Below are 12,500 nucleotides of genomic sequence, written 5' to 3'. Positions count from 1 at the left end.
TTAATCTGTCTGTCTGTCTGCACACACACACACACACACACACACACACACACACACACACACACGCATAGACACATTAAGTGACACACGTCTGTTTGTCTGCCTATTCATTAATCTGTCTGTCTGTCTGTAGGGCAAGATGTTCCTTCACTTGGCTTTGCACAGCATGTTCAGTGACCGCAACCTTGGTGTATTCATTTTGCCTTTGGTGTCCACTCACATGTAGGCCTTATAATTGCTTCCAATCTTCTGAATTCGCACGTCGTACTTGGCGTCGATAAAAGGCTCAGAGGTGGCGTACGTCTTGGTCAGGGCCACCACACTGGCGATGTCCTGGAAGTCATACTGATTGTCCACTTTCACCTGCAATTACAATCACACCACCTCCACTGATTAGGAGCTGGCATCCCGACAGGCGTACAACGGGTCAGCTACAGTCATTTCACTCAGGAAGTGATATAGTCTAACATTACAAATGTCACGATAGCATTTCTGGCAGGATTTCTTATTCCTGTAATCACGCAGATAAAGAGAGTATCGTGCGAAATAATGTTTTCTCACGAACACAACCCGTACAGCTCTTATTGTAAATGATGAATAATGAGTTTAGTGTTTCCCTTCTCAAGCGACGTAAACCACTCATTAACCCAAAGCCCACGGATTCCAGCACTGTAATGCCTATGCTGTGCTGTTGTGGCTTTCTAACGGACTCTAATCTAAGTTAGGCCAGTTCGACAGAAGAAACAGTAATCAACACATTCCAGCCCTACCTTTCCCATGCCAGAGTGGGCGTGACCCATCTTCACCACCACAGGAAATCGGGGCGTGGTGATCTGCAAAACAGGAAATGACATCAGCGTTTGGCAGCAGTTGAGGAAGCAGAGTAAACCCATGATTGAGCAAGGACAATGCTGTGCAGTCAGGCAGGCAAGGAAGGGTTTTATGAGCAATGCTTCACTGTTTGTTTTGACACTGATGTTTTTTGGACAACCTGGGAGCTACTGAAAGACCGCAGCCTGAAATATATTAGACCAAACACTTAGATAACCCATCATTTGCATATTTATAAAACATCTGTTGCCATTAAGATAAGCTGATGAAAGACTACAGTTCACAAAGATCTGGAAAAGAAATTGCCCCACAAGATATCTCATACATAATAAACTGATGAATTCACTTTCATCTTTTAATTCACTCTCATCAATTAATGTTCAATTATATTTTCACCAGTCCAAGTTGCCTTAACTTTAGTTCCCTTCAGCATATGCCCTGACAGAGAGAGAGAGAGAGTGTGTGTGTGTGTGTGTGTGTGTGTGTGTGTAGCTCTCCCTCGTCTTTATTCTGTCTGAAAGAGAGGCTCCCTGGTTTCCATGGTGCCGTGCTCCACTGACGGCCCCCCTGGCTTTGTGATGGAGGCTTTGCGCATCCCCATTAAAGCACAAAAGACACACAAACACACACACACACACACACACACACACACACACGCTTAGCCTCTGCATCTGAGAAGCCCTGCACCAACTCAATGACCACAGGCAGTCGTCTCTGGTGTGGCTCTGGCGCGGTTCTGGCGCGGCTCTGGTGCGCTTCTGGCGCGGTTCTGGCCTGATTCAGGGGTGTTTCGGGATCAGCTGCCCCATCTGTTGTAAACCCAGACTAGATCAGCGGAGAGAGAACACAGCGCCTGCCGCCCAGGGCTAAGGTGTGTGTGGGGGGGTGCATTGCAGTATTAGATACACTCACTTACTTACACACACACACACACACACACACACACACACACACACACACACACACACACACACACACATAGACACATTAAGTCACACACATTAAGTCGATCACAGTGTTTATAGTTACCAATAAAACATGCTATAACAAACACATTCAACAGGCCCACTCACATACACACGTCACACACAAACTTAGTCACACACAATAAACAGCTCCTCCACAGAGTAATAATTCACAGTCAACCACATCCACCCACAACACACACACACACACACACACACACACACACACACACACACAGCACATGCTTCAACAACACACTCTGCATACACACTCAGCTGAGTTCAGTCATTTCATTTCAACGGCTGATCAACCCCAACCACAGAACTGCAGAGTGAAAACGCATGTTTATCTGTCCTTCCTATGACCTTGAACCATGACGATTAATTTGATAAGATATTAACAATACTGATTTGCTTCAGAAATTGGCAAATTGTTAAATACAGTCGCTTTAGTTCACTGACCACACACACTAAAACAGTGCAACCACACTCAACACAGAAGCCTCAGTCCACACTTAACAAAAGCAACAATTATAACAATGCATATTAACATCTCCCACCTGCACCTTGTATCCTTGCAGTAACACACACACACACACACACACACACACTCAACAACACACACACACACTAAATTGTGTTCTACCACACATATGGCCTGACCAGTCACAGCAATCATCGTCAACGTGTTCCATGTTGCCCCAGCACACCCCACACAGACACACACACACAAACATGCACATTGTGTCTCCATCTAAAACGTCACGTGTCCCCAGCAGCTCAGCTACATCTTGTAGAGCCTGGCTCGACATGTCACTGTGTATCACAGCACGGCTGAACAACTCGACTGCCTGCCTTTTAACAGGACGTCTTCTCTGCATCATGTCAGCCTACGCTGTCTGTGTGGCCTACGCTGTCTGTGTGGCCTACGCTGTCTGTGTGACCTACGCTGTCTGTGTGACCTACGCTGTCTCTGTGGCTTACGCTGTCTGTGTGGCCTACGCTGTCTGCACCTCCGCACTGCATTGGCCCCTTGATGTCTCCCTGGCCAGCAACTCTGAGCAGAAACACTGCACGAAATAAAGCAAGCAGCAACAGCAGCCTGAGACAGCAAGGGGTAAACTATGCAGCAAACACACAAGAACAAATACCAACAAACATACACAAACACACACAGACAACTCTGCACAGACACACAGACAACTCTGCACACATACACACACACACGCTCCTCACAGCAGAGCAGAGTTACGGCCTATCTCAGGTGGCCTGTATGGAGATCACTGCATATTTATGAGCTTTTATATAAGAGCTTTTGTTCAGCAGCATTCAGTACCCTCAAAGGCGCTATCTAGAACCGTAACCACAGAAACCTCAGAGGTAAGTACTATCTAGAACCGTACCCAGAGTAGTCTCAGAGGCACTTTCTAGAACCCTTCTAGCGGAATTAAAGCCTCTTGATAGAGTGTGTTCCTCTCCATTACTATTACACACAGAGATAAACACACACACATGCACAGCACAGGCGTTCCTATCTCCTCTGCCTGGGACTTATGGTGTCTCTTTAGCGGTTGTGTGGAAATAAATCAGGCGAGCCCAGAGACACTTGATCACCAGCCTTGTCATATTGGCTATGCAGGCTCCACAGTATCTGTCTTTGTAAAGGTTTCCCCATGGGCATTGTCCTCCTCATTTAGTCTGCTGTGTATCTATGCTACGCTAGTACTGCAACTCCACTCTGCTTCATTAAACTAGCGCTAGCATCTGACCATTTAGTCTGCTGTGTATCTATGCTACGCTAGTAGTGCAACTCCACTCTGCTCCATTAAACTAGCGCTAGCATCTGACCATTTAGTCTGCTGTGTATCTATGCTACGCTAGTAGTGGTCACTACTAATGTTTGTATATTTTGTGAAAACTTTAGTTTAGTCATAACTAAAAGAAATGAGTTGATTGTACTATTTAAGCAAAATATACAGTGCACTGATCATGTTAAGCAGAGACAACGATAAATGTTATGCTATGTTATAAGGCAGAGGAGGGGTCTAATAAAAATTCTTCCCATCAACCGTTCCTCCTGCTTCTCAGTCCACACAGAGACATGAATGACTCCCTGCGTTGTGCTGCTGTGACAAATAGGCTACTACATTAAATGGTGGGTGAACTTTCTGATGAACTTGTTGACATTTTTTTATTCTGATGAAATAACCGTAAATTATGTTCATGTTTGACCAATAGTTAGCTAAATGTTTGTTTACGTGATTAACATTAGCTTCATTGTTAGTGTGCTAGTAGTCTTTTGGACAGTTATGTGATTAACATTAGCTTCATTGTTAGTGTGCTAGTAGTCTTTTGGACAGTTAGCTCATGGTAGCTACCTTCCAATGGGTGTGTATGGCAGATTATAACAATATCACATATGTTTTCGTGTAAATATACTTGTCTTGGTGCTACTTAGTTTAATTCAGACTTTATCATTGAAATTGGTGTTTCTGTCTGTAGACAGTTTTAGCTAACCATAGCAGCACATGTTGGTTAGCTTTTGGCTAATGTTAGCCGATGTCCATTCACTCATTTATTGCATTCATAGATGATATAGCAAACTTTTATTTCAACTGAGTAAATGAACATGAACTAAAAGTTTGTTTTCTTATGTTCTTTTTTATAGGTTCTTCGTCTTTTTTTTATAGGTTCTTCATCTACAGTGTATGTGGAATATTTATGAGTTTAAATGTTGTTTGTTCATGTTTTATCAATAATAAAAGGCATTCCTATACATTGTGATGAATATCTCTTCAATGTTTAATAAAACAATTAAATTAATACAGTAGCTTAATCTTAAAATAATAAAAACATTAGGCCTATCTACAGAACTTAGTTCATATTTTAATGAGCTTTTTAACATGCATTTTAACCTAGTTATTTTATACAACTGCAACTTCTGAAACAATAAGTTAAGTGAACTAAAGATTTTGAGTAAAGACTACTAACGTAAGCTTAATTTGTCTACAGCATCAACATAAGGTTATTAGTTGACACAACTAAACCTGTTTAGTTTTATGTTTTGTAAAAACTAGAATGGTTTAAGGCAATCGGTTTCCACACAATTTTCTAGTAATGACTACGGGTTTAGTTCGGGTTCGGGTAGTTCGGGTTTAGAGTGTATGTGCCTGACCTGACTTTGAGCTTTCTTAAATAAGGACACATCAAACAGTCTTGTTTTTCTCAGCTAAACTAACAGAAGGACTGGACACAGACAAGTGGGAGAGTCCTGCTCTGTTTCTCATGGCATTATGCCCTGCTAGGCCAACATTAGTATACAGGCCCAGCAGTGTCCACCACGCACACAAACACACACAAATACACACACTACACATACGCATACAGACATACACACACACACACACACACACACACAGACTCACAAACACATACACACATACACACACACACACAAACACTCACACAAACACAAACACACACACACACACACACACTCACACACACACACAAACATACACACACAAACACACACTTACACACACACTCACACAAACACACACACACACACACACACACACACCACACACACAAACACACACACTCACACACACACACGTGACATGGCTCGGGATCCCTGGAGTGTGTCTGGGGCCTGAGTGTGTAGTGGCAGATGGCTGGGGCGGAGTAAGGCAGGGTGGGGCAGTCAGCGCCCACACTCACCATCTCCTTGTGGTTGGGGTAGTAAACCTGCTCGATCAGTGGGAACTCCTCAGGACCCAGCTGCTTGTACAATCTGGTCATCTGGGCAAACTGCAACACAGGACGAGCAGTATTCAAATAGGGATTACTACAACACAACACAACACAACATAACACAAAACAACAGAGGACGAGCAGTATTCAAATAGGGATTACTACAACGCAACACAACACAACACAGGACGAGCAGTATTCAAATAGGGATTACTACAACACAACACAACACAACACAGGACGAGCAGTATTCAAATAGGGATTACTACAACACAACACAACATAACACAACACAGGACAAGCAGTATTCAAATAGTGATTACTACAACGCAACACAACACAACACAACACAACATAACACAACACAACAAAGGGCGAGCAGTATTCAAATAGGGATTACTACAACGCAACACAACACAACACAACATAACACAACACAACACAGGACGAGCAGTATTCAAATAGGGATTACTACAACACAACACAACACAACACAGGACAAGCAGTATTCAAATAGGAATTACTACAACACAACACAACACAACACAGGACCAGCAGTATTCAAATAGGGATTACTACAACACAACACAACACAACACAGAATGAGCAGTATTCAAACAGGGATTACTACAACACAACACAACACAACACAGGACGAGCAGTATTCAAATAGGGATTACTACAACACAATACAACACAGCAGAAAACAGCACAGGAGGAGCAGTATTCAGACAGGGTGTATAACAACAAAACAACACAACTCAACACAGCTCAGCCTAAACAACCCAACAGAGATGAGTATTCAGATGAGGTTTACACCAACTCAAAACAGCACAGTGAGGTGATGGATAAGCTAACAGGGCTGGACCAGTGTTGAGTAGTAGTGGAAGTGTGCACATCCCCACCGGTGAGGTGCAGGGCAAATGGAACTAGAACTGCAAAGGAATGAAATGCCCGCACTCTGCTAAAACTCCCATATATTTATTGTGTTGCAACGTTTCGACCTGGCTGGGTCTTCCTCAGGCTGGGTTTGCAACACAATAAATATATGGGAGTTTTAGCAGAGTGCGGGCATTTCATTCCTTTGCAGGACCAGTGTTGCACATCAGAAAAGGAATGATTTGTTTAAACCTTATTTGTCCAACATTGCACAACACTGCGAATGGATGTATTTTTTCATAAATCGGGGACATCCGAACTGACTCAGAGCTGCAGAGGGATCCATATTTTAGCGCGGCAACCCCAACATTAGGCAGCATTGCAGATCACAGGGCTGCATTGTCAGGAATTATTAATAATAAATAAAGGTCCTCTCCCCTCCACAGGCATGCGGTCTATCCTTGGGCAGTCTCGGCGCTACTGTCCTCAAAGGGGAGGCCAGAGCCGCGTTGAAGCCATTTAGCTCTCTGTATAGAGGACAGGTGTGTTTGTTCTCAGGTTTTAGACTGGGCACTTTTACTGTGATATTATGTTAGGCTCAGGTTTTAGACTAAGCACTTTTACTGTAGTATTATGTTAGGCTCAGGTTTTAGACTGGGCACTTTTACTGTAGTATTATGTTAGGCTCAGGTTTTAGACTGGGCACTTTTACTGTATTATGTTAGGCTCAGGTTTTAGACTGGGCACTTTTACTGTATTATGTTAGGCTCAGGTTTTAGACTGGGCACTTTTACTGTAGTATTATGTTAGGCTTCAGAAGGGCTACACGAGTGTCACTCTGCAATGGTGCAGAAAAATCAATCGGCTGGAAAGCAACAGAAAGGGCTTCAGAAGGACTGACTGCTGCTTAGCGCATAATTCAAATCAGGACAATGATTCAGCAAAGCAGAGAGGCTACATTGGACATCAGCTCAACATTACATCTTCTCTGTCACTGTCAGTGTGTCTACTCAAAGGGATTTAAACCTTGGGGCCGGCAATAAAGCAACTTGATGTCATTTTTATGGTTACAGTAATAACACTATAGAAATGAATAGAATAGAATGGAATTAAGCATCTCATTGGCTGCGTACCACCCAGGGTTTGTCACAGAAGTTGTAGACGGAGTGGAGTGAGTTGACGCTCGGGATGCCGGCGTACTGCAGACCGATGACGATGTTCCGGTGGTCGCCGTTCTTCGCCATGCTGAAAGCATGCTTCCGGATCAGCACGAAGTCCGGCTTGAAACTCCTGGGAAACACAATCATGGTAGTCAAGACTAAACACACATCTGGCTGTGTGTGTGTGTGTGTGTGTATGTTTGTGTGAATGTTAATGTGTGTGTGTGTGTGTGTGTATGTTAATGTGTGTGTGTGTGTCTGTGTGTGTGTACGTTTGTGTGAATGCTAATGTGTGTGTGTGTGTGTGTGTGTGTGTGTGTGAATGCTAATGTGTGTGTGTGTGTGTACGTTTGTGTGAATTCTAATGTGTGTGTGTGTGTGTGAATGTATAAATCGTGCAGTAGTGTCTGGAGGTCAGTGACTCTTACTTGTTAATTTTGTTGCCGTTGCGGATGGCCTCGATGTCCACGCTGTAACTGCCGGTGGCGTGGGCCACAAGACTGATCTCCGTGAACTCAGCCTGGAGGGAGGATCAATCAGAGTCACAGCTGCTAATCAATATGCCAATAAACCCAATCACAATGAGCCATGAATCATGGCAATAATACAATAACACTATTGGACTATTCCACTGCATGGCCATCAGTTAAAACTCATTATCAGAGTTTGCAGCTGTGGCACTCAAGTGTGTGGGGGGGTCTGTGTGTGTGTGTGTGTGTGTGTGTGGGTGGGTCTATGTGTGTGTGTTGGTCTGTGTGTGTGTGTGTGTGGGTCTGTGTGTGGTGTGTGTGTGTGTGGGGGTCTGTGTGTGTGTGTGTGTTGGTCTGTGTGTGTGTGTGTGTGTGTATGTGTATGTGTGTGTGTGGGGGTCTGTGTGTGTGTGTGGGTCTGTGTGTGTGTGTGTGTGTGTGTATGTGTATGTGTGTGGGTCTGTGTGTGTGTGTGGGTCTGTGTGTGTGTGTGTGTGTGTGTGTGTGTGTGTGTGTGTGTGTGTGTGTGGGTCTGTGTGTGTGTGTGGGTCTGTGTGTGTGTGTGTGTGTGTGTATGTGTATGTGTGTGGGTCTGTGTGTGTGTGTGGGTCTGTGTGTGTGTGTGTGTGGGTGTGTGTGTGTGTGTGTGTGTGTGTGTGTGTGTGGGTCTGTGTGTGTGTGTGTGTGTGTGTGTATCTGTCTGTCTGAAAATGCAAGTGTCTGAGGCAGAGTATAAACCTGTCAAATCACATCTGCAAACTTGCATCACTGATACCCCACCCAACTCCACCCCTGCCAAATGCACAACCCATTTATATTCCCCAGCCCACCTGATGCTGTGTGGTAGTGCATCAGCCCTGAGAGAGGATGTGTGCTAGGCCACAGCTCAGAGGCCTCAAAGGAACAAGACCTACCTGCTCCACCTTGAGGTCAAACTCCCCATGGACCTTCTTGCCTCTGAACACCTTCACCCTGAGGGTCAGATAAAAACAAAATAAAAAAATTGGTTAATGTCAACATCGCTGCATTTATGCTCCAGCTTTTGCGACACCATTCAACAAATAAAGACACACTTCTTTCAGTTATGAATCATGCACGCAGATTTGCCTCTCTGTCCTTTAAACATCATTTTCATTGTACATTGCTATCAGACGAGTATTTATTCAGCAGCAAGTATAGATCTCAGACACAAAGACACTAATCATGGTTTTGGAACAAAATGGAGTAATACTGGAGTAATGCTGGAATGTTGCTGGAATGTTGCTGGAATGTTGCTGGCGTAATGCTGGATCCCTCCATTCAGGAAAACAGCATGTTCATTCATCGCATTTCCCTCTGTCAGAAACTGAATGGCGTTGTCACACACTTGCGATTAAAGACACAGCAGGACATGCATGCGGGGGATCAGTCAGGCCAGACACGTGTGTGTGTGTGTGTGTGTGTGTGTGTCTCTGGCGCGCCATCACTTCCCTGTGGCTGTCTGATACCAGCTTTCAAGAATCAATGGCACTGTTAGCATTCTATAGTATATCTAATATACAGTAAGAAGGGAAAAAACTTAAGTGATGATGAGTGACTTGTCTCCCTCTCTGTGAAGACTGCATATCAGACGAGTCACGACTCCCTTCGGAGAGACATATGGCGATGCTGATGCAGTGCCGAGGTATCTTACACTATACCCGGCCCAATGGCTGAAACCATGACTGAGCAATATAAACCAGTTGCAACCATAAGCCTGGCTAATATATGACCCTCTGCAGATTTTGGGGTTTATTTCTCATTTGTGTGTATGAACATGTATGTGTATTTTAAGTCACGACATTGCTGTAAAATTTCTTACCAGTCGGTCTGCTGGTCGTCAATAACCAGCAGGATCTTTGCATGGCTGCCACCGGCTCTCTCAGCGGCTTCGGTCAGGGTGGCCACCGCGGCGGTGGTCTGTTTCACCGCGTTGGAGATCGATGAGAAAAAGCCGGCTCCGGAGGACTGGCTTGCGGGCGGCCGCCTCTCCTGCGGTCCGGGCGACACCGCGGGGCTGGTCTGCGGCGGGGGCTGCTGCGGTGGGTCGGGACGCTGGAGGTCCGATAAGTAGCCATTTGGCAGGTTGGACATAAAATTGCTGTCAGATAGTCGGCGACGCAGGTAATTCATGATGAGCACCGGTGCACGATAAAACGATTAAGAGAAGGTGAACACAATGATATTTGATTGGGTTAATCTAGTTCTCCATCAACCGGACAGAGATTGCTTTGCAGTTGTCGTGTCGGGCCCAGTCGTGTCAATGCATCACACACCTCCCAGCACCAGGTCATCGGTGGCACCTACCAGTCCGGCTCAGATGCAGGCAGCGATGACACTGCACAGGCAGAAGAGACAGGCAAAAATCGTCAGCGACCCTTTAGGCGTGCGGACATCAAATGCCGAGGGGTGTAGCGTCACGGATGCGTCGCTTCCCACAGACGAGTTAATTTGCAACAGATTGGCCTACTCCCGCGTCTACTCTAACGCGATACACCGACTTGGTCATCTGAGGACAAATGCACGATCCCCATCCGTGCGCTGCGTTCACGAAAACAAAGGAATCAGCGCACGTTTCTGTTAGAAATACGCCTTCCGCTAAGGATGTAGTGAAGTCAGAAAGTAAAGGCTAATCAGTTTGAGGTTACGAGAAGTGTGATCCGGTCTCCTCTCTTCGTCCTCTGGCCAAAGCAGCCTTGCTCGGTACCGGGGCGCGTGGAAACGGAGGTGCGGGCGGGGGCTGTGGAATATCCAGGTATTGCATCACGCATCAGCCATCCATTGTCCGTTCCCTGCCTCGCGGATCCGATCAGGGTTTTTGCACATCCCGCGTCGTCTTCCACGACTTGACATCAGTTTCCCTGAGCGCGCGCGTCGGTCGGACTCCGAGCGGGACAGGTTAGGAGGAGCAGAGGCTGACGCGGTGCTGATGCTGGGGGATGGGGAAGGGTGGGGCGTTGTCAGGCGACGGTAGATTCGAATGGAGATGTCAACAAACACTGATCATTCACTCGGCATATCTAGGTCAGGATGATAAACGCAAACTCTCGGAGGTGTTCTATTTAGGTATCGCTTATTCGGGAGGTTACCTGCTGGTTTTCAACACCACGGCATTTTCTGTTCAGAGTGAAATGTTCAGACCTTGATTTGCTTTGGTGAACAGGCATGGAAGATTTTTACATTTTTACGAAGCCCCCCCCCCCCCTCTCTTTCACCAGGAGGGCTCTTGGTGAAGGTTCTTTTTGACAACCACCCGCTTCCCTCAGGATTACGCCCATCGTTCAGCTGTTTGAAGCCCTACATCACTAACGTTAACCATATTAACATAATGCATTAACCCAACGCAATAATGCCAGTTACCACCTAGTGAATGAGAGGTATTCAGAATCCATTATTTTCTGCTCCATGAATCAATCTCCTTTTACTGAGCAGAGAAGAAAGATTGAGTTAGGTCTGTTGTTTTGAACTGAAGTGATTGTGTGATTTTCTTTACGACTAGAAAATCTGTCATGGGTTTATTTTGTAAAACCTATTTTGGGCCTTTTATAGCTCTAATGCATAACGGGCAAGAGAGTTTCCCTAAGTCTACAGTGTTTGAGTTTCATCATTATGCACTAGCTGCTCTAGTCTACAGTGTTTGAGTTCCATCCTTATGCACTAGCCACTTCAGCACCATGCAGTGTTTGAGTTACATCCTTATGCACTAGCTGCTCTACAGGCTACAGTGTTTGAGTTCCATCCTTATGCACTAGCTGCTTTACAGGCTACAGTGTTTGAGTTCCATCCTTATGCACTAGCCACTTCAGCACCATGCAGTGTTTGAGTTCCATCCTTATGCACTAGCCACTTCAGCACCATGCAGTGTTTGAGTTCCATCCTTATGCACTAGCTGCTTCAGCACCATGCAGTGTTTGAGTTACATCCTTATGCACTAGCTGCTCTACAGGCTACAGTGTTTGAGTTCCATCCTTATGCACTAGCTGCTTTACAGGCTACAGTGTTTGAGTTCCATCCTTATGCACTAGCCACTTCAGCACCATGCAGTGTTTGAGTTCCATCCTTATGCACTAGCCACTTCAGCACCATGCAGTGTTTGAGGCCCATCCTTATGCACTAGCTGCTCTACAGGCTATAGTGTTTGAGTTCCATCCTTATGCACTAGCTGCTTCAGCACCATACAGTGTTTGAGTTCCATCCTTATGCACTAGCTGCTCTACAGGCTACAGTGTTTGAGTTCCATCCTTATGCACTAGCCACTTCAGCACCACGGACAGCACCCCCATGCAGCCCCCACTCACAAGCGGGTGTCATCGTTACGGGAGCTCAGGTTGCTGATCCCCTCCATCAGAGAGGACGATCCTTACTCACCGCTACGGAGATCAGGTGGCTAATCCCCCTCCATCAGAGAGGGCGATTCTTAC

At 45.5% G+C, this 12,500-nt stretch overlaps 1 protein-coding gene across 2 annotated transcripts in view; it reads right to left on the bottom strand.

Annotated features, from left to right (window-relative positions):
* syn1 (synapsin I) overlaps positions 1-11,949 on the bottom strand; it is a 35,858-nt gene extending 23,909 nt beyond the window's left edge. Inside the window, exons 1-7 of one of the 2 annotated variants that reach the window (XM_042102320.1) lie at positions 9,902-11,949; positions 8,976-9,033; positions 8,020-8,111; positions 7,565-7,721; positions 5,520-5,609; positions 771-833; positions 221-363 (exon numbers count right to left, since the gene is read on the bottom strand). In XM_042102320.1, coding sequence (XP_041958254.1) covers positions 221-363; positions 771-833; positions 5,520-5,609; positions 7,565-7,721; positions 8,020-8,111; positions 8,976-9,033; positions 9,902-10,212 — 914 coding nt within the window. In that variant the 5' untranslated portion in view covers positions 10,213-11,949. The remainder of the gene's footprint in view (positions 1-220; positions 364-770; positions 834-5,519; positions 5,610-7,564; positions 7,722-8,019; positions 8,112-8,975; positions 9,034-9,901) is intronic. The other variant, XM_042102321.1, reaches the window with a different exon arrangement.
* Positions 11,950-12,500: the final 551 nt, after the last annotated feature.

Source organism: Alosa sapidissima, chromosome 8 (genome assembly GCF_018492685.1).
Source record: "Alosa sapidissima isolate fAloSap1 chromosome 8, fAloSap1.pri, whole genome shotgun sequence".
Classification (NCBI taxonomy): Eukaryota; Metazoa; Chordata; class Actinopteri; order Clupeiformes; family Clupeidae; genus Alosa; species Alosa sapidissima.
The sequence above is the reverse complement of the archived record's forward strand: the minus strand, read 5'-3'. Positions and strand labels throughout refer to the sequence as shown.